At 40.3% G+C, this 24,742-nt stretch overlaps 1 protein-coding gene across 1 annotated transcript in view; it reads right to left on the bottom strand.

The window, feature by feature from the left end:
• Nucleotides 1-473: 473 nt before the first annotated feature.
• The window catches only part of LOC109037716 (putative aminopeptidase-2), a 72,093-nt gene continuing 47,824 nt past the window's right edge, over nt 474-24,742 (bottom strand). Inside the window, exons 16-26 of the mRNA XM_072304467.1 lie at nt 22,806-22,961; nt 20,304-20,615; nt 18,895-19,078; nt 17,506-17,685; nt 15,651-15,807; nt 13,488-13,753; nt 11,392-11,599; nt 6,810-7,090; nt 5,482-5,648; nt 3,410-3,593; nt 474-1,116 (exon numbers count right to left, since the gene is read on the bottom strand). Of these exons, the coding sequence (XP_072160568.1) occupies nt 727-1,116; nt 3,410-3,593; nt 5,482-5,648; nt 6,810-7,090; nt 11,392-11,599; nt 13,488-13,753; nt 15,651-15,807; nt 17,506-17,685; nt 18,895-19,078; nt 20,304-20,615; nt 22,806-22,961 (2,485 nt within the window). The 3' untranslated portion in view covers nt 474-726. The remainder of the gene's footprint in view (nt 1,117-3,409; nt 3,594-5,481; nt 5,649-6,809; nt 7,091-11,391; nt 11,600-13,487; nt 13,754-15,650; nt 15,808-17,505; nt 17,686-18,894; nt 19,079-20,303; nt 20,616-22,805; nt 22,962-24,742) is intronic.

The raw sequence follows: 24,742 nt of genomic DNA, 5'->3' as shown, positions 1-24,742 counted from the left end.
CTTTCGTTGAAAATATTTGACGGGAATTTCGCTTGACGGAGTAATTGGATTGCATTTTGCGAAAAGGAACCAGGAGCATTGCAATGTTGCTAAAATTGTGCATCTTCTTTTGTCATGGAAGGAAAACCTGATTTTCCATTAACAGTTTCTACTTTACTCACTAAAAACTGTAAATTTAAGACAAAAATTATCATGTTAATTTCATATTTCTTCATGGCTTCAGTAATTTTATTGCCAAGGATGAAGTTGCACAATCTTAGCACCATTGCAATGTTCCGATTCCTTTTTGCAAAATGCAATCCAATCGAACTGGACGAAAATGTTCTTTGAAATTTCAGGGAGCGCGCATAAATTACGTAACGTAGTTTTTCGGCATTTTGACCCCCTCTTCCCACTTCTAACGCTTCGTAACGCAACGGCAGACCCTTCTCTTTAAAAATTACGTAACGTTAAAAAAACAACAACAACACTGGTTACTTACAAAAACATGTATTCATCATGCAAAACAAAAAATAATCAACTTTGGACGGTAAAAAAAATAAAATAAAATAAATTAATGATATGTACAAAGAGAGCGCGAAACACCCGGGAATCGCAGTGCGGCGTTCGGAATTTTGCTGGAACAAAATACAACACCGTCAAATCAAAAAAGTGTATTCATCATGAAGGAGGGGTGGAAAATCGACTCTTAGTGGCAAACAACAAGGAAATAACTGGAAAGTGCGTTCACAGAGATGGTGAGAGGTAATCGGGTATGGCGGCGTAGTGTTTGGAGTGCCACCGGGCGTTTATGTCTATCGATTCCAGGGCTTGTTTAACGGAGAGCCCGGAGAATTTCAGGTACTCTTCGTGCTTCTGAGTGAGTTCCTTCATCTCGTCGTACTCGGCTCTTGAGATCATTTGGTTGGCGAGGACTTTGACGTAGCTGCCCATTCTGGAGTTCTTGGCGCCGTGGTAGGCGAAGATGTCGGCCACGCGCTGCGCGAAGAATTCCTTGGCGAGGCTGAAGCCTACCTCGTTGTAGGCGACCGACGAGAAGACGGAGGCGGCGTCTTGAGATCGGATCCCGGAGGTCTTGTCGATCGACCATTCTAAGTATCGGTTCAGGAGCCAGACCTGCACAGGAGTAAACATGGGTTAGGTTATAACCAGGGAAAACTGGTCTTGGAAAAAATTATTTGCACTGAAAAAAAATTATCGGTGTTTTTACCAAGGTCCGTTGGTACCTTTGCCACCTCAATTTTTTTACCAATTATTGGTAATTTTACCAAGACAGACCGGTAAGCTTACCAAAAACCGGTATTTTTACTGTTTTTTTCAGGTAAGAATACAACTTTTATTGGTAATCAATTCCCGGTAACTTTGCCATTTTATCTCGGTAATTCTACCACAGTCGATAAAAAATATTGGCGTTTTTACCGGGGTCCAGTAAAATTACCGAGAAAGTCAATAATTTTACCGAGATTTCTCGGTAAAATTATCAATTCCATAAATGGTAATATTACCAAGAAAAAACTGGGATTAAATAGAACCCTGAATTCTTAGTAATTTTACCCTTTTCATAGTAAATATACCAAATTTTTTTTTTTCAGTGTGGTCAATCAGCAACGTCCGATCCCCAAGTAGCACAGTGCAACAAAAATATCGAAATAATATTGGGATTTATAGCAATTAAATTGCAATTTTTTACCATATTATTGCAAATTTGTAATAAATTTTCTCAATAAATGCCGATTTTGAATATTCATCAAAATGAGCTCCATGTGTCAGAAAGATGGCAATATGCAATACAATAAAAAATTGCTATTTGTTTCAATTGTGTTGAAATAAAGTCCATGACGAAGTGCTCCTTCAATCAGTAGATAGGCAACATACACATCACTTCGATGAAATAGCAATAATTTTACCATGTAATTGCAATTTATTGCAATCTGTGCTACTTGAGTCAATCGTTAATCGAACGAATAATTTGACGATTGATCTATCTTATCGGGTAGAGAATTCTAAGGATCGAGCGTATAGTCAATTTTAGTAATAGCTGAAGTAGTCACCCCCAACTCTGGTCCTAAGTAGCATTTTTCAACGGAAAAGTCGCAATATTTTGAAATTCTTTTCTATTGTGTGATTCTTTACGCTGTTCGAGCGATAAAATCGCTAAGATCATCAACACCTGGACGATTAACCATATCCTGTCGCAATTTTATCTCGATAAAACCGCGTTCGATAAAATCGGAACTTCAAGATTTTTTGTTCAATAATATTGCAATAAATCGTCGTAAATAAAATCGCGTTTTTATTGCACATGTATGTGATGAAATTACAATTTATCGCTATTTTTTATCCGATAATATCACAATAAATCGGCATTGGTAAAATCGCAATACACCGTCTCTCCTAGGGGTGTTCAAACGAATTCTTACCGGAACACTATCGACATCGTCTCTTATTGAAACTGGCGGCAGTACCGACAGTGGCCATGATATCGAAAACAGCCGGCCTTATCGGAGTTTTGAGAGCTCGCACTCAATACATTGTTGCCCCGTGTGTTGGTTTATCAGATTGCCTGGCGCGGCGGCGCGTAAAATAGATGTACATACAATTGGCAACAGCTTATTTTCGCCAGCTCCGAAAACTCTGATCGCTATCGGTAAGAGCGCTCTTATCGTAACTTTTTCTTAACGGAACTGTTTCGGTGGCTTACCGACAACCGATTGTACAGCCCTAGTCTCTCCTCGAAATAATCAAATAGAAGTGGACATTCTGAAACACCACAATGGAAATACATGGTTTTGCACTTTAGTAACAGATATTTATTGATAGACGCTCGAAAAATTATCGCTTAATATTAGCAGGATTCGCTAATTTTTCATTTGAGTTTGAACCATTATACAATGTCATCAAATTGCTAAAATTATCAACTGTAAAATTTATCTCTAGCCCAGTGAAAGGATGGTGACGGAGAACTTTACAAGAAACGAGGGAATGCTAACTCCCAGAAAAACTAAGGGAGGATATGCTGGAGCGCATTTAGCAAAAAAAACCCAGCGCAATTACGGTATTTCAAAAATGTTGCTTCTTCATAATTATCTAAAAACTCTCCGAGAGTAGCGAATAGTTTTTGCTTCTCACCAAAAAATTGTTAACTTTAAAGGAAAATAATTGTGTAAATGTTCATACTGTGCGTACATTAAGTATTTTTAAAAGTAAATCAGAAGGTGTACCATTTTGGAAACCCTGTAATCGCGCTGGTTTCTTGTCACTAAATGCGATCAAGTCACTGTGTGGCGGCTATAGGAGTCGCAGAACGCTGTAAAAGCGGTTCTTATGTTTGTACGTAAAATTTATCTCTACCGATAGTAATAGTCGAAAAAAAAATTACAAAGAGGATTACGAGAGAATGAAAACAAACCTTTCTTGAACATCCGAGGGCGGAGAGTATGGTAGACTTCTCTGTAGCCAAGTTGGATTTGAGGTATCTGGCCCAAAGGAACGCCCATTCCTCATCACCGCCGTTCTTAATGGCTGTGCAATAGATTCGGCCCCTGATGTCTTTCGGGATTGGGTTGACCGTATCTGAGTTCTTGTGATTATACCTGTAATGAATCCCGGGTATTTAAGTTAGCCATCTTGCATTTTATGAGTACATATAAGTGCATAAATTCTATGCAGTGATAAGGTCCGAGGTACACTAGAATTGGATCACACTTAGCAAAAAGGAACCAGCGCAATTACAGCATTTTCAAAACCGTGAAATTTCGATTTTTGTTTTGAAAATACTTAATTTATGAAGAGTATTCAAATGCGAAGACTTGTTTTTCTTTAAAATTAACAATTCTTAGGTGAGAAGCAATAATTTTTTGCTATTTTTGGAGATTTTTTAGGTAATTTTGAAGAAGCGACATTTTTAAAATTTTGTAGTCGAGCTGATTCCCTTTTGCCAAATGCGATCCAATTATTATTATTTGTCCAAAACATAGTATGTGCGAAAAGAAAGTTTAGCAAGTGGTAACACTCGACGTTTTTCTCATCAAGCATCATAACCACTATGAAAGGCAAAGTTGTACCCCGAAAGAAAAAAATTGATACAAGAGTCTCTCCCTCCCTCGACCATCATTATAACGAGGACCCAGGACCTCTCTATTGCGAGGAAATCGGTCAGTGCCTTAAACTTCCTATATTAAATACATACATGTAATACATACAATACGTGTATTTTCCTACCGACGTAACAAGCGTGGCAATGGAACGACTCTCTCTGCAGCGACGACATGGCTCATGCGTCAAAGTGCAGGTTCGTACTTAGAAATCTGCCTTCTTAAGAGCGTAAATAATGACTGCTGCGTTGTTCACGAGTTTTCAGCGGCTGACAGATCAGTGCAATTTCACAAGAGAATAATCATTTTAAATGACAGTGATCTATACAGAGTGCGCGAAAACTTAATAGCAGTAACAAGTTGAACAACAAGTTGGTTTAACTAATCGCGACAAACAAGGTGCGGTCGGCGCGGAGCGCATACTAGCGCCTGCAAGACTGGGGGGATACTTCACGCATTGCGCGTTTACCTACTACGGTGCGCGCCTGACGCATACTGGCGCCTACAAGACTGGGCGAATACTTCAAGCATTGCGCGTTCACTACGATGCGCGCTTTATTCGTTGAAAATGCGTAATTTCTCGGTGATTGAGGGATCGTGGAGATTTTGCACCCCTAAATGGTATCTTAGTTTATTGAGTCATTGATGTCGGGGTTCGTCCGTCTTTTCTGATTGAATATCGTCATGACGAGAACCTCTCTAAGGGAAAGAGATCAGACGGCACACAGTGGATCGAGTCAATTAAGGAGGTCGGAAATGAAATTTTTGACTAAAACTACAAGTTTTGATGTTTATTTCGTCACGTTTTAAATTTTAAAGAGTGCCTCTAGTAGAAAATTTCACGAGAAAACCAATGAACCTACTTTTAGAACCTCAAGATGTTGAAAGAACGAAGTTATGAGGTTTTAAAGTTTCCAAATATTGTCCGACCTCTCCCATTGACTCGTTCCACTGTGCGGTACCTTGAGTTCTTCTTACAGAGAGAGATTACTTTACCGACATTATCAGAAAAAAAGCCAACTGCGTAGACTTATTTATGAAAACGGCTATTCAAATAAATACATATTGGTAGATACGTCATTTTAAAACGAGCAAAAAAGTCTGTTTCTCTTCTGTGTTACACTTCCCGACTACGTCAATATTGCCAACAACGTTTTGACCAAAAATATTTTTTGGCAACGTAGTGGGACGCAAAAAATGAAGAGGGTCCAATCGACTCATGGTAAAAATTTAAGTAAGGCCGTTTGAATGAATTATCAAAATATATGATTGGAGCATTAAATTCATTCGAATCTTCCCTTATGAACATATGTTATATATCTAGTTGGTAAATTTAACAGCTGCAGAACGGTTCTGTCGTCTAGGTGTTAAAAAAGAATCAGCATACCACTTCTTGAAGAGCTGCAAGGCCTGGTCTTTGAAATCACCGATCTCATATTTATCCGCCAGACCAGTGACCAAATTCTTCATTTTGATCGCCTCAAAGCCTTTAGGTGTCTCTGTTAAAGGCCCGGATCGTTTGAATGCTGAGCTTACCAGTTCCCGGATGTAATTCTGAAATAAATGACAAATGAGATATGAATGAATGAATTCATAAAATAGAACTGGGATTCCTTGCAAACCGACTGAAAACGACTCAGTTTTGAGTCGAAAAGTCTCGGATTTTTAGTGTCGTATGTTTAGCCTTGTTGTTTAAAAAACTGTTTTTTTTTCTCGGATTTCGGCCACCAACATGTTCACTGGTAAAAAAAAACCTCTTGGCTCAAGAGTGCAGTTTCTTGTCGCCGGATTTAAGAGTCTGGACTCTTGTTTCAATGCAAAATTCGCTTGAATCAATGCAAAATCCGCTTGAAACAAGAGTTCAAGACTCTTAAATCCGGCGACAAGAAACTGCACTCTTAAGTCAATGCAATGCGGTATTGGTCCAAGAGATTTTTTTACCAGTGATATAGGTCCCAAGTTTTTTCTTCATTATTTTTTATTTCTTAATTTATTCTCCGACTGAAAATGACTCAGTTTCTGAGTCAAAACGTCTTGGGTTTATAGTGTTGTATTTTTAGCCTCGTTTCCCGTTCTTTCCCCTTTGATTTTATTATTTTCTTTTTTTCATGTTTTTGAAGACCTCACCTTGAAATAACCATCGTTGGCTGTTCTTCGAAGCATGATATCGGTTTGTCTGAGGGCAGAAACTAGCCTTGTTGTTTAAAACAACTTTTTTTTTCTCGGATTTCGGTCACCAAAACGTAGGTCTCAGGTTTTTTCTTCTTTATTTTTTAATTTTTAATTTATTTTCCGACTGAAAATGACTCAGTTTCTGAGTCGAAACGTCTTGAGTTTTTAGTGTTGTATTTTTAGCCTCGTTTTCCGTTCTTTCCCCTTTGATTTTATTATTTTCTTTTTTTCATGTTTTTGAAGACCTCACCTTGAAATAACCATCGTTGGCTGTTCTTCGAAGCATTATATCCGTTTGTCTGAGGGCAGAAGCTAGCCTGGTTGTTTAAAAAACAGTTTTTTTTCTCGGATTTCGGCCACCAACACGTAGGTCACAGGTTTTTTCTTCGTTATTTTTTATTTCTTAATTTATTCTCCGACCGAAAATGACTCAGTTTCTGAATCAAAACGTCGTGGGTTTTTAGTGTTGTATTTTTAACCTCGTTTCACGTTCTTTCCCCCTTTATTCCCCCCCCCCTTTTTCCATGTAATTGAAGACCTCACCTTGAAATAACCATAGTTGGCTGTTCTTCGAAGCATGGTATCGATTTGACCGAGGGCTGAAGCAGCCGAGCTCCATGGCACGTATTCCGTTTCGTGGCTGAGATATCTGCAGACAGAGAACGCAGTCTTGTATTCCAGGTCGCCCATCCAGGCCAAATCCATCGCGTCGGCGATCAATTGCATTCGGTTCAAGGGGTGGATCTTCTTGAAGCTGCTCTCGTCGTTCAAAGCGCCTGCCAGCAGATTCCAGTTCTTCAGGTCGTAGTTTATCCTATACAAACCTGTTAAAACAAGATATCACAGTTTTATGGCGAGACCCTGAAAACACGCTCAATGGAACAACTGGACTACATTTTGCAATTTGGAACTATTAATTGCCCGGTTCAAAAACAACGTACGTACCATTAGTTTCCCTCTGCACATACGTGTTTTTCCAGAAGAACCAGAATTTATAGTTCCAAATTGAAAAATGCAGTCCGACTGTAATGCCTCACGGTTAAAAATGTTTGTGTTTATGGCTTCTTTGGGTTACTTTGTGATCGCTAGCTTGCAATTGGACCGCGCACAGCAGAAAGGAACCAAGCCAGGCAGCTATTGCCAAATTTGACTGGGCGATTTAGTGTTTCACAAGAGAGCGTGTCCGTATGGGGGACTGTACTCAGTACTGTCACAGGTTTAGCAATCCTGCGGACCCCAGCTGGTAGCCCCTGCCTTAAAGGGGGGTGGAGATGGTCACCGGCTTCATGGCGTATGAACCACTCATCAGAGGGGCAGACAGGGCTCATAGCTGTGGTGAAAGCAGCCTGTCTAGGAGACGGTACTCCAAAATCAAACCCTGGTCCTCCAGGTTGGGGGTTGGGGCATCGGGCTAACTCCCCGATACCCGGAAAAAACTTAATGTTAAAAAGCCTAATAAAGATAGCCTCGGTGATAATGGAAAAAAACGGATTTTGCGACACAAACTACGGAAAAGGACAATGGTTTTTGGGACATGGAATGTACAGGGCATTTCTAATAAATTGACAGAGGTTGTATCGGAGGTAAAAAAGTATAATGTAGATGTCGCCGTGTTAACAGAAACGAAAAAGAAAGGCACAGGATCAGAAAACTTAGGATGTTATGATCTGTTCTATAGTGGTGTCAGTAAAGATCAACGCGCACAGCAAGGAGTCGCCATACTTATCCGGAAAAGTTTGCGTCCGTCTATAACTACTTGGGAAGCAGTAGACCAGCGGATCATCAGAATGCATCTTACACTGCATGGTCACAAGGTGGCCCTGTTAGGAGTATATGGTGTGAATGATGATGCTCCCGTCAATCTAAAGGATCAGTTCTTTGAGCAACTCAACGACGAGGTTCTGAGGGTTGGAAGGACAAGGGAGGTCATTATCATGGGAGATTTGAATGGTAGAACCGGACGAAGGAATGGTTCTAAAGTTGTTGGACCTTTCGGTGAAGAGGCGATGAATGACAACGGTGCACGCATCATTGATATGTGTGAACAAAACGAGTTGAAAATACTGAACGGATTCTACCAACATCGAGATATCCATAAGTACACATGGGTTCAGCAAACTCGGGGGCTGAAGTCAATCATCGACTACGCGGTCACCAGGCAAACGAGTACCATGAAGGTTCAACAAGTAAGAGTTTGCCGGGGGTTCTCCTGTGGTAGTGATCACCATTTTCTCAAGGCGGAGATTGCATTTCCGGTTAAGTATGGGCTGCAGAGGAATACCTTGCAACATCAGAAGTGCCAGCCACAAGGAACGAAGATCGAACAAGTGCACTACAACATCGATAGCTTACAGCATGAAAGCGTGAAAGCGCTCTACAGGAAGCGGCTGGATGAGAAACTGGGAGTAGAAACTTTCGATACTGCAGAAGAGTTGTACCAGTTCATCAAAAGTTGTATACATTCAGCTGCGAAGGAAGCCCTGGGTATGTGTAATGAGAGCAAGGATGTACAGAAACCCTACTGGTGGGACAAAGAGGTAGAGGAGGTAATTGAAGAAAAGCGTAGGAAGTACCATGACTATCTGGCTTCTAGGACTGCAGACACCCGCGGCGCGTATAGGAAAGCCCAGGCGAGGGTTCGTCTTTTAATCACCAGGAAGAAAAACGAGTCTTGGGAGACCAACTGCTCAAGGATTGACACATACCTGGGGGGAAGGAAGAGTGCTGAGAGCTGGAAGCTGATCAAAGGCCTAAGAAGGGACATGAAACGGGACATTATATCTCCGATAACAATCTCACAGCTTGACGAACATTTTAATAAATTATTGACGGAAGGACGACCAGAGTTTCAAACGGGGAATGCTGAAAATATAGTCGAGGATCACTCAATGGAAATTCGAGTTGAGGAGGTGGTCAAAGCAATCAGGGAATTGATGAATGGAAGAGCTCCTGGGCCAGGAAACATTCCAGCCGAGTTAATTAAATGTGGGACTGGCAAGTTGGTTAACCATCTCAGGGATTTGCTGCAGAAGTGCATTGACGGTGATGACATCCCGAAAGAATGGAAAGAGGCCTGGATAACAGCGTCGCATAAAAAAGGAAGGAAGGATGACTGTGGGAACTACAGAGGGTTAGCGGTGACAGGAACGATAAGTAAAATTTATGGAAAAGTGTTGAAAGCGAAGATCGAAGAGGAGTGGACCCCGTTCGAGGCGGAGGAGCAAGCAGGTTTTAGGGCTGGTCGGTCTACCGCTGATCATCTGTTCTGTGTTACCCAGTTAACCGAAAAGAAGAGAATTGTTGGCCAGGAGCTTCATTTAGTGTTTTTGGATATTGAAAAGGCTTATGATAGTATTCCTCTTGTGAAACTCTGGGAAGTCCTAGAAGAAACTGGTTTTAGTAAAGGACTTATTGGGGCAGTCAAGCAGTTTTATCGGGGGGCTTTTGCTAGAATTAAGTGCCAAGGAAGGCTTTCAGACGGTTTTTTTGTCACCAAGGGGCTTAAGCAGGGATGTTGTCTGTCACCGACGCTGTTTAAGATATATCTAGAGCACGTTCTGAAGGAATGGAAAAGAAAGTGTGCCGGCATGGGCGTCCCTCTAAATGACCAAGAAACACTGTTCACGCTATGCTTTGCTGACGACCAGGTAGTCATAAGTCAAGATCACGATGACGCGGAGTATATGACCCGGAAGTTGGTGGAGGAGTACCGCAAATGGGGCCTCGAGGTTAGTGTCCGTAAGACAAAAAAGATGTCAGTCGGAGGTGCTCAGCAAAGCATAGTCCTGGAGGATGGTCAACATATAGAAAGTTGCGAACAATACAAGTACCTGGGGGTGAAGCTGACTTCGGATGGGAAGCTGGATCAGGCCATTCGGGACCGTAATCTTCTAGGAAGGAAAGCCATCGCCATGCTTAATGGGATCCTTTGGGACCAAAGGATTTCCAAAGACAACAAGAAGAGGATTTATAACTCGGTTGTCAAGCCTATTATCACCTATGGCAGTGAAGTGTGGCAGTTGAAGAAGCGGACCCAAGAAATGCTCAAGGCGACCGAGATGGATTTCTGGCGACGATCGGCTGGAATCTCGAGGAGAGAACGTGTCAGGAATGAACGTGTCCGAGAGATAATGGGCGTTGAGGGGACGATTGTGCACGATATCATGACCAAGCAATTGGTATGGTATGGGCATGTGCAGAGAATGGCTGATACCAGGTTGCCGAAGAAGGTGTTGGAGTGGGTCCCCCCAGGTAGGCGACGGAGAGGGCGTCCAGCCAAACGGTGGGTAGAGGGCATCCGTGAAGAGATGGAGAGATGCCAGCTTCCGGAGGATCTCTACCATGACAGATTCCTGTGGAGAATAGGCGTCGCAGAGCGCCCTAGCGCGCCGTAAAAGCGGCTCATACATACATACATACATACAAGAGAGCGTAGATGCGGATTTTTTTGACAGTTTTGATGAGGAATTTGCTTTGAGCTATTCAGAAAATTCACTGAAATTTGCGCAAAAATCCGCATTCATGCATGTCTTCATATAAAAACCGTTTTCTTGTAAAAAGTAAAATTGTACAGTTAAATCAGGCACTAGCTAATGTGGCTTGGTTCTGTTCTGCTTAACGCGGTCTAATCAGTTAGCTTAGTTTGAATTAGCTGGGTTCTTCCTTGTTTCTCCTATGCGGTTTTGTGCTTTGAAGTTTTCTTCCGTTGTGGTATACGCTGCAAGATGGGGGAAACTGCCTCTGAAATGCATCCGTACAATGTATTAAAGAGTGAATGAACATTTCTAACTGTGGTCCGGCTTCTATCAAATATTTGTTTTTAAATGTTGAAAAATCCACGCATTATTCGACTCCGTACATACTTTGAGTTACTTTTTTTTCGGACAGATCAACGAAAAGGACTTGGTTGATCGTTCGAAATGGATAAATCTACCGTGACTTGACACATCTGAAATCTGACATCTGGCAGCTAGCAACTGACATCTGACATCTGACATCTGACATCTGACACCTGACATCTTGACACACATATTAAACTGGGTAAAAGCAGTGTTGCCGACTTTTAAGAATCGCCATTGGCTAGGGGTGATCGGTATGAGGCAATTCACCGCACTGAGGCTCATACCTGAGACTTGGATGTTGAAAATGATCCATTGATCCTCGCTCGCTCCAAAAGTTGAGATATTCAGAGGTCCTTCACAAGTGAGCCATTTCTCCGGTTTGGTCTCGGAGAAATCAGCAATTTCCTGATACGTGTAGCTGAGAGGGACACGCCAGCATGCTTCCTGCAGGCTTCTCTCTTCCGCAGATGGCTCTATGCCAAGATAGCGCCGCTGAGGTACAAATCGTACATGGGGATCAGTGACGTGTTATAATGCTACATTTATACATTTTAGGTCAAGATTTTGCACATTCTTTGCTAGAATATGACTACGAAGGGAGGGTAACAAGTGTGTTATAATTCGATCGCATTTAGCAAAAAGGAACCAGCGCGATTACAGTGTATTCAAAATGGTGCACTTTCTCCTTTTCTTTTAAAAAACTCAATGTATGTACAGTATTAACATTCACACAATTATTTTCCCTTCAAATTAACAATTTTTTGGTGAGATGCAAAAACCATTTGCTACTCTCGGAGAGTTTTTAGGTAATTATGAAGAAGCAACATTTTCAAAACACCGTAATAGAGCTGGTTCCTTTTTGCTAAATGCGCTCCGATTCATGACATGTGTATCAGGCCATGCGAAACAACTATCCTGACTCTTGGGAGATTATGTTGCATAGCCTTTCGGAATGAAGGAGAAAAATTAATTGTATCACATTGTATCAGCTTTTCAATCATTGATATCATGTGTTACTGTCTTGAGATAAGTTTTCGGTAGCATTCAGGGAAGAGAATTTTTGATTTGTCTTTTACTTTTACGTGTCCGAGAGATAATGGGCGTTGAGGGGACGATTGTGCACGATATCATGACCAAGCAATTGGTATGGTATGGGAATGTGCAGCGAATGGCTGATACCAGGTTGCCGAAGAAGGTGTTGGAGTGGGTCCCCCCAGGTAGGCGACGGAGAGGGCGTCCAGCCAAACGGTGGGTAGAGGGCATCCATGAAGAAATGGAGAGATGCCACCTTCCGGAGGATCTCTACCATGACAGATTCCTGTGGAGAATAGGCGTCGCAGAGCGCCCTAGCGCGCCGTAAAAGCGGCTCATACATACATACTTTTACTTTTATAAAAATTACTGTAAATGTGTGCAAAAACTATGTCAAACACGTGCTTTACAAATGGCGGGTCGTAACAGTTAAAACAGTAAATCACTCTAAATAATTTGAATTCATGTATTGGCTCCCCTTTTTGGCCCTGAAAGCTCCATAACATAACATCAAAATGGGTCAGTTGCGCTTGATACAGAATCGGAGTTTGGTGCTCGATTCTTCTAGATTATCTAAAACTAATAAGATCTGTCCAAGCAGCAACTTTCTACGTTCAATATCAGCCCAGATATCACCCTTTGAAAAGTCGAGTTTTTAACGGTCATCCACCACGGTAATGACACCTTTGGCTTCTTCCACCTTGCTTTCATCTAAGTTTCATGTTGAACTACCGGTGCAAATGTGCGTCACACCGACTGTTGAAAGCAAGGTGGAAGAAACCAAGGGAGTGACTATCGCGGTGCGGGTGACGTCAAACACTCGACTTTTCAAGGGGCGATTTCTTAGTTAACATTGGACGTAGAAAGTTGCTGTTTAGATGGAGCTTATTATTTTTAGCTGGTCTACAAGAATCAAGCATCAAAACACAATTCTGTAACCAGTGGAGCCTACCCATTGCCATGAATTTTCCTAATTTTTCTGTGTTGCAACAATATTGAGAGCCTCCTCGCTCTTTGTGATACACCTATTTCAGTATTTAAGTAGGTAAAATTGCATATCCACGAAATGGAGGAGAACGTAAACTATTGACTCAGAGATTGAAACGTCTGACTCAGAGACTTTAACACATGGTAGAAAAGTTGGATGGGGTGATGCGTGTGATACAACTATTTCAACTTTCAAGTAGGTAAAATTGCACATTTACGAAATGAAGGATAACGTAAACTCTTTTCGGCTAACTGACCCATTACCGACATGTTCGTACTCTCCCTATATATGTACTCTATTAGAAACTGACGAAAAATAAAAGATGAAATTGATCCTACAACTTTTAGCACCTAAACTCACCTGTGATACTGAGATGTCTCCTGTCTCATAATTTCTGACAACGGAGAGCACCGGATATCCGGTTTGAACGGTCCACGTGTCCATGATCATCTTCACCGTGACGTCCGGGTCTAGAACACCCCTTTCGTGGGCGATTTCAGTCAGAGCTGCCCACAAGTCGTCTTGCCTCGCGTTACCGAACTTGTGTTTCGAGAGGTAAAGAGTCACACCTGCCCGGAAGACGTCTTCACCCAAAAACTGATTCATCATACGAATGATGCACGAACCTAGGTGTTGAAGTCCAGAAATTAGAGGAATTTAGAGAGACAAGAGGACTTTAGCAACTCATGCATGATACTTATTTTTTATTTTTGGCGGGAAATATAAAGAAGAGTATGGATTCGATCGACATGAATTAATCCAAAGATAAAAACGTGAATCGATTGACCTGGACCGATCGATTGATGAACCCACGAGTCGATTGACAACTCCGTGAACCGATCGACAAACCTGTGAATCGATTGAATCATGTCAATCGGTTCACGTTTCTATCAATCGGTTGATTCATTCCGATCGAATTGACACCAGTTTTTTAAAAATTTGTCGATCGAATCGGTGTCAATTGAATCAATGCCCTCCAAATAGAAAGTATTTTACGGTAAATTAAACGTGGACAACTACTAAATTGCCTGCATTCTTGATAATGAAATAGTTGAAAATATGTTTAGCTATAATAAATACTCATTGAATCCTTAAAAATGTATAGGTTCTCACATAAAAAAAACACAAAATGGGTCAAAACTATTATGTTCCACAATTCAAGTTTTATGAGACAGTTATTGAATTCAAATGCTCTATCTTTTTAGGGTGATATGGTTCATGCATAACTCTATGTAAGATTTGTGCAAAATTGAGTACTACTAAAACCATGCCATCACTTAATTCTCAGGCCAACGTCACTTGCAAAGCATATCAGATTATGCATATTTCTATGTCTCTTATTCCACCGGCACCAAAAAATGTGTTATTAGTCATAAAAGGTATTTATTTTAGGATCAAATTAGAGATTAGACCCCACCAAATTCCAGCATCATTCAAGTCAGAAGATTATCTAGTGCAGCCAAGCTTCCTTGAGCCAAAAAGAATGGATCTGAAACTGATACATCCGTCCCAGGCTAAGAGTAAAATCAGGAATTTTTCCAATGCATTGCCCAGGTAAACAGTGAAGTATTCTATTTTAAAGTTTAATTCTATTTTTTTCTTTCTTTATTTCTGAACAAAACTCTATCATAACAGGTCCTTAAAATTTCTCATGAAATAGTCAATCATTGCTCAGAATTTGTTATCTCTAACTCAAAATATCTTAATTTTTCAAAAAATATAGATTATTTAGGAATTAGACAGGGAAAATTTAGGTGAAAGATATTAAAAGGTGAATATCGAGAAAAACTGTTATTTTTATCATTTTCTATTTTCAAACAGACGAGAAACTCTAAATATTGACGTAGTTGTGCTATGGAAGAAGACAACTAACACTAAAAATGTGGTGCGAGCTGTAAGTTACACCACATTATTCTACGGGGGAAAACTTTCCAAAATGTCATTAGATTGTTTGATTTTATTTCAGTCTTGCAATAATACTTATAAAAGTTCAAATTCTTGAATCTGATACTTTTTTTTTGTCTTTGATTTTACTATTCTATTACTATTCTACTATTTTATGACTTTTAAGTTTACACCAGGAAAATTTAAAACCTTGGATAGCATTCAAAATTTAGCTTTTATTCTAGAAATTTGACAGAATTCCAATTTGACTTTTAGCCTGCACCATGAACAAACATTGAACATGCATTGAGACATGACGTTCACGGAAAAAAGAGGGAGGGGTTGTTGGATGATATGGTCATTTCCAATTAATAGCGGTATTCTTCCAATTAATTTCGGTAGTCCCCCAATGAATTTCGGTAGCCCCCAATTACTTGTGGTAGTCCCCCAATTTATTACAGTAGTACCCCAATAAATGAGATTGCTAACCGAAACGTTGTGGCTTTACCCCAATTAATCGGAGATGCCCATATCATTCAACAAATTGGGTTAGACAGTTTTAGAGGTTAACCCCTCGCACTCTTTTTCGTGTTTCTCTGCTCCTGGGACAACATATATATTAACGAAGAGGATAAAAACCTTTCTCGTAAGAGATGTTGTCGAAGATTTGAGCAATTTCATTCGGGTGTCCAATAGGGACGGAGACAGGGTGCGAGGATTGAAGAGAATCAAGACGGAACACCGCCAACATGTTTTCGGTCACCTCGTGCACTAACGAATTCCACTCTGGGTTCAGCTGTAAATCAACAAGGCGTCTCAATTCCTGCATACGTCACTTCGGTCCTACATCCAACTCTCTTCGGACATGATATCAGAGGCCCAGAATGGAACATTGAAGTCATTGGCGGGCCCAGCAAATTGGCAACATGGTATTTTCTCCAGTTAAACCTATTGAAATATATCGATTCTTGGAGGGGCCAGGTACTCCGACAAGAATCGATAATTTAGCATAGGTTTCAATGGAAGAAATCCGGTGTTGCCAGATTGCTGGATCCGCCTCTGATTGAAGTCCGTGCGTGTGTGGTTGGTTGAGTTAAGCGCAAAATAAGGACGTGACTGTGAGAAAGCTAATCGTGATTTTTCAGATGTATTCGATAAAGTAAATTTAGGGTTGCTTTGTATCCGAAGTAAGTAAAGATCGAGATATCGAACAAATTCTGCTATAGATTACAGTTTCTACTTTGATTTGTTCACTGCAAAAAAAGTCTCGTGGATCCAGAGTTCAAACTCTCAAAAAGTTTGACAACAAAATATATCCTTGAGCAGTTTAGGTTATCCAGTTTAGGCAAAAATCCGTAGGATTTTTGCCTAAATCGAGAGCCAAGCCTCTCAATTTAAGTGGATTCCTTTTTGTCTCAAGCAAAAATTCGATTAGATCAAGAGTATTTTTTCTTGTCCAATTTTCCAAGAGTATGGACTCTTGATCCAAGAGATTTCCTTTCCAGAGTTTGTTAAAAGTAGAGCCATTTTGTTCAAAGGCATATTTCAGCTGTAATTTCCAAAAAATATATTCCGTATTTGTATCGTAAAACCCAATTTAAAGTTCAGAGTGACAGAACGCAAGAATTATTAACCGTTCGAGTTGACTGATCAATTGCAATTCTATCCGTTCCGATACACTGAAAAAAACGATTGGTAGAATTTACCATTCCTTCGCGCTGTATTTCACACAGCGTGAATGAATGGTAAATTCTACCAATCTTCAAGTCGATTCTCCTAGAGGAATGGTTACTTGTACCAGTATAGTAACGTTTATCTTTCTTCTGGCAGAATTGACTCTAAATTGACGCTGTGTAGCGTGACAGCGTTGACAGCGTGAAGGAATGGTACATTCTACCGATATTTTTTTTCCAGTGTACCTGAAGCTACAAGAATTTACAACATATATTTTTTTGGGAAGAAACAGTTGAAACTTGGCATTGGGCGTACTGAATCTATGATTTTTTTTTAAAAAAGTGAAAAAAATTAAAGTGAAATCAATACGTGTCTCAGCAAAATTTGTTTGATAACTTAATGTTTTTTACCTGTGGTGTAGGTGCAGGAAAGAGAAGAGAAACCGAACCATAAAAGAAGTCTAAATCATTGTTGGTAAAGAGTATATGTTGTGGCCACCTATTTGCGCTTTGCGCTTTGGCGACGTTGTTCATGCGTGACATGTCCTCGTCGGTCAAAAATATTACTAACCTTGCAATTCGACTTTCGATTACAAAAAAATATTATGTCTTGTGGGCATGCGATTTATTTCGAATATATAAATTGTGCAGTGATAAAAGTTTGTATCAGCTCCGTCAACCAAAATCAAAGTTAGTAAGAGCGAGTAAGAGTAAATTTGTCAAGAGTCAGAAGTTGTCTACGTGCGTGTCCTAGTCAACTTTTAGAAGCCTCGTCAGAGTGGTGCAAATAGCGTCAATAGGTTAGTGCGATCTCCATTCACTTTGCTGAGCGAAGAGACGGTACCTTTCCTGTAGGATATCGTATCGAATATTTGAGCTATCTCTTTAGGGTTTCCGATGGGCACGCTCACTGGATGAGAGGATTTCAAAGCATCCAGAGCGAAAACGGTATTTAAGTTGTTGACAGTGTCGTGTTGTAGACTGTTCCATTCTGGGAAAAGCTGCAATTATAAGTACATGAATGCACATGGAATTATGGATAAATCACTAAGGTGTTCAGACCAAAATTTTGACGGTTGAGAGGACAGAAAAGGTTAATTTTTTAAAATTTTCCTCCCTTTTTTTAAGTCGTATTTTGCGAACCCCGAAAGTACCAAATTTCTTCCTTTTTGTTTTGCTTGAATTAAACATTTCATGCCAGTGTGTTTTGTTTTCAAAGTGGAAGTTTTAAGACAATTTGTTTTAGTAAATTCCTTACTAAAAACGATTAAGCTGATACCATGTCGGTCTGTCCCAACATGGTGTCCAAGTCGAGGAGTTAAACATGGTATCATGTTGCCATCAATATTGTTTCAGCATGGTATCAACATGTATCGACATGATATTATGTTGGGCACTATGCCGACACCAACAAGGTATCAACTTGGTTAATGTGGGCGACTTGATACCAACTTGGTTTTTTGGTCATGTTGATATCATGTTAGGATAAAACCCTAGTTGAAACCATGTTGATATCGTATTAATACCAACTGAGTTCGTTTGCGGACGACCTTGGTATCAACATGGTATCAACGCGATCGTTTTTAGTAGGGTATACACTATACACTTTCTCTGAGTGAAAAAGGCTAAAATAATTTTTTTCTAATCTAAAAGCGATCGCGCATATCTCTCTCATCTTCATATTTGTTCCTAAATTTTTTGCAGTATTCTTTTTTTATTTTCTGGAAAAGAAGTTCTCATTTAAAATCATCGGTAATTTAGCATATCGACGGTGTAATTAGTCCGGAACCACTTCGGTTTGCGACGTGGCAGACTTCCTGTCATACTTTATTTTTCACTTGAAAAACTACTCAACAGAAATTCTTAAAAACTGCAATGATTTGTCTTTTCTGCGCAAAGAAAACTCTGCGAAAACTTTGAAGAATGATGTCGATTTGTTCTCCTTTAAAAAAATAAAATAGGAGCTAAGATTTTCAAACGCCGCAAACAAGATACGTGGTTTCGGACTTACACCGTCGATATGTAATTCTTCCCAACTAATTTACAAGAATCTAGAATTAAAACACGATTCTATGACCAGCACAAGTGATTCATCGTTTCTTTTCTAAAGCATGGATCTAAAACGGTCCGAATCGATCATCTGTTTCCGATCGTTGTATTCCTCCACGAAATGAGGAATTTTCGGTGGATGCAACATTGTGGCAACTTACATGATGGAGACCAATGGTAGCGACGTATGTGGCGAACCCCTCGTTGAGCCAAAGGTCGGTCCACCATTCCATGGTGACCAAGTTTCCGAACCACTGGTGAGCCAACTCGTGGGCGATAACCGAGGCGATTCTTTCCTGGTTCAAAGATGACGAAGCCTTGGGGTCGAAGAGGAGAAGCACTTCCCTGCAATTATCCAAAGCGAATACCGGACGATTAATAATGATAATTGGAGTCATTCGCCGTTGTCGTGATAATTGCCGGAAGAATGGCTTTCAGTTTTGATTATTGCGTAACAATGGACCTGTTGCAAACTTTTGCTAGAGCAAAATTAGAAGTTGTATCTTATAGAAAATGTCTCAAAAATCACAATGAGCGAATTGGCTAAGTCTGAAATGCACCCCTAACTTCACGATTTACGTGAAAAATGTGTGCGTTTTTTAAGCCTCATGCTTCAAAAACGATACTATGACACAGGTGAACATTTTTTAAGAGGAGCAGCTCTTTTTAACTTAGAGACTTTAACGCACGTTAAGAAAAATTAACCATTGTAATGGAATTTTGGTGGCCGGGTTTTTATCACTGTATAGACAATGTTTTTTTGACGAGATCCCCCAGAAGAGGTCAGTTTGTTAGCAGAATAAAGAAAGAAAAAGGAAACAAACCCTCGAAAATAAATGAAATTATACAATAAGAAAGTTATTTAATTGTTCGTTTACTTTAGGTAGTTCTTTCTTACTCCTCTTCCTGTGCATACCTAATTGGGGGTGATTGACAACAACTGCTCGCAGACGTGGGAAACTTGAGGAAGTGTGTTACAAACTACGCAAATTGCGCGCTACGGAGCACTTTTCAGACTTTTTTGATTTGCCCAACGTGACTTTTGAGTGAATTTACTCTTAAAATTGTTTTCAGCCACCGAAAAAAAGAGGTAGGGGTTAAGTCCCTATTGTTGGATGATATGGACATTCCCAATTAATTGTGACAATACCCCGATTAATTGTTGTAGTATCCCAATTAATTGTGGTAGTATCCCGATAAATTAAGTTACTGACCCAAATGTTGCAGTAATACCTCAACTTGAGTTGCGGTGCTACCAAAATTAATTGGAAATGTCCAAATGAGGCAACAAATTTGGGTAGTAGAAAAATTTTGGGGGATAACCCATAACACTTTTTTTTTCCGTGGTCGGCTGTGCCTCTTGCTTGCAACAGACCCATTCAGTGAGGTGGCGTGAATTGCGATGTATCGATTGTGATGTCATTTGAACCTATGGTAAAGAATCGATTGTTAAGGTGTTCGCTGCGAACACCCTGTTTATCGATCCTTTTCCATAGGTTTAAATGACAGATCAATCGATTTATCGCAAAGCACGCCACGCCACTGAACCCATTTATGGGAAGCCTCTTACCTGTAGGTGATGAGCCCCCAGTTCTCCATGGCGCCGGCGCTGAAGTCGGGGATGGCGGCCATGTCCTGCTTGGGGAGCGGGTACTTGGTGTCGAAGTATTCCTCGTAGTAGGAGAGCACCTTGGGTCCGAACTGGTTGGCGAAGTCCGTCTGGTTGACGGCCTCCTCGCGGGCCCACACGCGGAACGTCACGCCACCCTCCGTCATCGTCGCTTCCTTGTGGGTGAAGTCGGAGACCATCCAGGCCACCAAGTACGTGGACATGGGCACGGATTTCTGGAACTTGTCCTGCACCCAGCCCGGCTTATTTGGCCTGAAAAATTAGGAATCAGTCTTATAGTGAAGCAATGTCGAGAACGATTCAGTTGTCTATCAATCAATGAAAGTGTTCAGACATTTTTTATGCACTGGAAAAAAACCTACTGGATCCAGAGTCCAGACCCTTAAAAACATCACCAAGAAAAACTACTTTTTATTCAATCAGAAGCTTAAATCAAGAACCCAGCCTCTTAATTTGAGCGGATTTCCTTTTGATTTAAGCTTTAAATCTGATTGAATCAAGAGTCCTTTTTCTTGTCAATGTTTTCAAGAGTCTGGACTCTAGATCCAATGTGTTTTTTTCCAGTGTGGATCAGTTACCCTGCAGTCTATGATTGTTGAAACTTTAACTGACCATGTCGGCAAGATAAGACAAGACATAGACCTATCTGCGCCGTGTAATATATCGATTTTCGATTTTTGTCGTGCCGACATAAATTTCAACAATCGGGCTGCTGGTCACAGAATCGTGTTCTGATGCTAGATTCTTGTAGATTAGTTAAACATGTAAAGATCTTTCCAAATCGTCGTGCAGTATCCTTTGCTTTTGAACATTCATGAAGAATATTACCTCGCATTTAGGCGTGAAAACTTGTATGGAAACTCTTAGCAGCATTAATTTGTAAAAAAATGTTTTTTTTCAAATGTATCGTATCTTGGTGGATCCTGACTTATCCTATAAGAAAACACGGAAAGGATGCAGGTTCATTCGATCCGTTTACTTGGCTCGCGTTGTTGTGAGTTACGCCAGACTGTTGCTACCAGTCGAAAAAGCCTTCAGATTCGCACGATACTTCACCACTCACCCCAGAGTTAAAATATTTGTATCATAACTAGTCATGCAGAATAATCCTTCGCTCTTTGAACATTCATGAAGTATGTTGTCTGGCATTTAGTCGGGAAAATCTTTATGGGAACTGTTGGCATTACTCTGCAAATTTCTTTTGATTTCAGACGCTGCTTATTAGTATTTGGGTACTTTCAAAAGAATCACTTCATTAGGATTTTTACGAAAGGCCAAATTTCGGTAAATGGTTCTGTTGTGCTGGTCACGGGATTCTGTATTGATGCTTGATACTTGTAGATTAGCTCAAAATAATAAGATTCATCCAAACAGCAACTTCCTACGCTCAGAATAAACCAAGATATCGCGCTTTGAAAAATTCGGTTTATGACGTCATCCACCGCGGTAGTGACATCCTTACTTTCATCCACCATGCTTTCACCAAATTTCACGTTGAGTGTTCAGAGCAAACGCGCATCACACTGACTGATGACAGCAAGATGGAAGAAAACAAGGTGTAAAGATCGCGGTGGATGACGTCTTCTACCGATATTTTCAAAGCGCTGTATTTCTGTTAATACTGCAGAGTATGGAAGACGAATGCTTCGTCGTGCGTGCTTTGTTGCTTGTTGTACATTTGAAGGCGTTTCTAAGAGCTGGTGCTACAAGCTTTTTCCCTTCATTCAAGCTATATTCAATGCGCTTGCAAATGTAAGTACATGCGATTTATTTAAGTTTTTCATAAAAACTTTATGTTAAAGGTTGCGAACTCGTTTCATATCTCAAATTGAAGACAGGAGTATTTTATTTGAAGTAATTTTGAAGGAGTAGCGACAGGGAACCGTCGCACAGTGGATCGAGTCAATCAGAGATGTCAGACATGAAATTTTTGACTAAAACTGCAATTGATGTTCATTTCGTCACATTTTAAAGTTTGAGGGGTGGTTCCAGAAGAAAATTTCACGAAAAAACCAATGGAACCATTTTTAAAATTTCCAAGTTTCAATGTAACGGAGTTATGAGCTTTTAAGTTTCCAAATTTTGTCCGACCTCTCCCATTCACTCAATCCATTGTGCGTCGTTCAGTCTGCGAGGCGTAGATGATCGATTATCGATATATCTCCCTATTTGAAGCTATGGAAAATAGTCGATTATTAAGGTGTTCGTTGCGAACCTCCTGTTTATCGATCCTTTTTCATAGGTTTAAATGGCAAATCAATCGATATATCGCAAAGCACGCCACGCCACTAATGAATTAACATTTTTTGCGCTGAATATATAGCCACGGCACGGCGTTTTGGTCGCCAGCTTGCTCTGGTGTATCCTCTTAGTGTAAGGAAAAATACAAATTTATTGGAAATAATAACGGAAAAAAGTAAAATTCTGTAGAAAGTTACTCACATGGGAATTGTCTCTTCAAGCGGCATGTTACTGAGTGATGTGTATTTTTCCGGATGCCCGATGGTTATTGTGAATGTCGCTTTCATTTTGGGCTCATCAAAACAGGGGAACGCCTTTCTGGCATCTGTAGACTCGAATTGTGTCACGCCAAGCCACCTGAGGAAAATCGATGTTAAATGTTATGTACTTACGAGCTTGTTTACAATTTTATAAATATTTTGTAAGGAGAGTCATAGGCCGGGGTCATTTAACTGTGTTTCGATGCCTGGACCTCGAACGTGAGAGAAATGTGTTCTATCGAAACGATATTTATCTAAATTACACACATTTGTTAGTGACAGTCACAGTCCATCTTCTAGAGGCGACACTGAACACTTTGTGGGCGCTTTATTGAACATCTGACACATTTCAAGAGATTTATTACAAATTGCAGACATATAATTGCACATGCGACATAAATACATATTTTTTTACAAAAAGTCATGGTTCATTTAAGGATATGCTTATAGCATATTTTGCGCTTGCCTCGAAGTCACATGTTGAACCATGCATGTGTTGTTGCTTGCTTTGTAACTGAAGGCGTTTTTGGTTTCGGTACTAAATCGCATGGATGAACTAATTATAGTTCAAGATGGCAATGGTTACACGGTGCATTTGTAGATCTAAGTGTGTGTGATGTTTTGAAACTTTTTCCACAAGAACTATGATAGAAGCCTCATACTTGTTTAAATTCCTAAATTGAAGAGAAGAATAAGTATACTTTGTGAATGAAGTAAAATGTTGTATCCATCCATTGATTTTTCTCAGGAGAGGCAACCTGATTATCGTGCACAGCACAAATTTAGAATAATAGGCTTTTTAAAAAGCATTTTTAAGGTGGTTTCATCTCTTAAAGATGAATTAAAAATATAATATCTATTTAGAAAACTCAAACAGTGTTCAAGAAATTGGCCTAGGTAGTAAAAATTTGCATGAAATTGTCTCATTCTCTGTGTGCAGTGTTGTCGAATCGTGCCATGACGAAAACTGTACTAAACTGTCTTCTAGCTGCCGTGGTAAGGAAGAGTGTCATAAGAACCATCGTCAATTACCAAATTTTCTTTCATTCTGTGCAAATTTTCAGGAAAACTCGTGAATATTTTCGTTTAAAATTTGCAGTGAATTTTCTTCGTAATTAGATCTAAATTTTCTAAAAAAATTCAAGAGAAAATAGTCTACCCAACCCAACCCAACCCAACCCAACCCAACCTAACCTAACCTAACCTAACCTAACCTAACCTAACCTGACCTAACTTTCCTCAAATATAAACATTTCATTGGAGGAAATTTGGCAACTTTAAAATGTTTATACGGCGCACAGTGGATCGAGCCAATGTAAGAGGCCGGACAACATTTTGAAACTGTAAATGCCTACGTCTCCGTTTAAACAAAACTTGAGGTTCTAAAAATGGTTTCATTGGTTTTCTCGTGAAATTGACTTTTGAAAACACCCCTCAAAATTTAAAAATGTCACGAATTAAAGAGCAAAATTTGCAGTTTTAGACAAAAATTTCATGTCCGACCTCACTGATTGACTCGATACACCGTGCGGCGTTTTCCCTTAGCACGGCAGTGCTGTTCCCAGCCGGTCATCGTGCGTAGTCTGGCAGCATAGGAATAATATCAGATGTGAAAGTTGATGGGGTCTGGCGGGTGGGGCGTCGAGACCTGACGCGACGCGCCGGACGGTGACAGAGGGTCGTGGATCAATGGATCCGATTAATGATGCGAGCCATCAGTGATCATTGATCGACAAGCGTATTGTTTAATGTATCGGCGCGCGCCTTGACACCAATGTCCCGGCCAGCAGCGTGAGCCCTCACGGCTTGTAAACCAGTCGCCGACAAAATGTTAGCGATGCCTCCAGCGTTTAAATTACCGGCCCTGGCTCATCCTTA

This window comes from Bemisia tabaci, chromosome 9 (genome assembly GCF_918797505.1).
Source record: "Bemisia tabaci chromosome 9, PGI_BMITA_v3".
NCBI classification, from domain to species: domain Eukaryota; kingdom Metazoa; phylum Arthropoda; class Insecta; order Hemiptera; family Aleyrodidae; genus Bemisia; species Bemisia tabaci.
The sequence above is the reverse complement of the archived record's forward strand: the minus strand, read 5'-3'. Positions and strand labels throughout refer to the sequence as shown.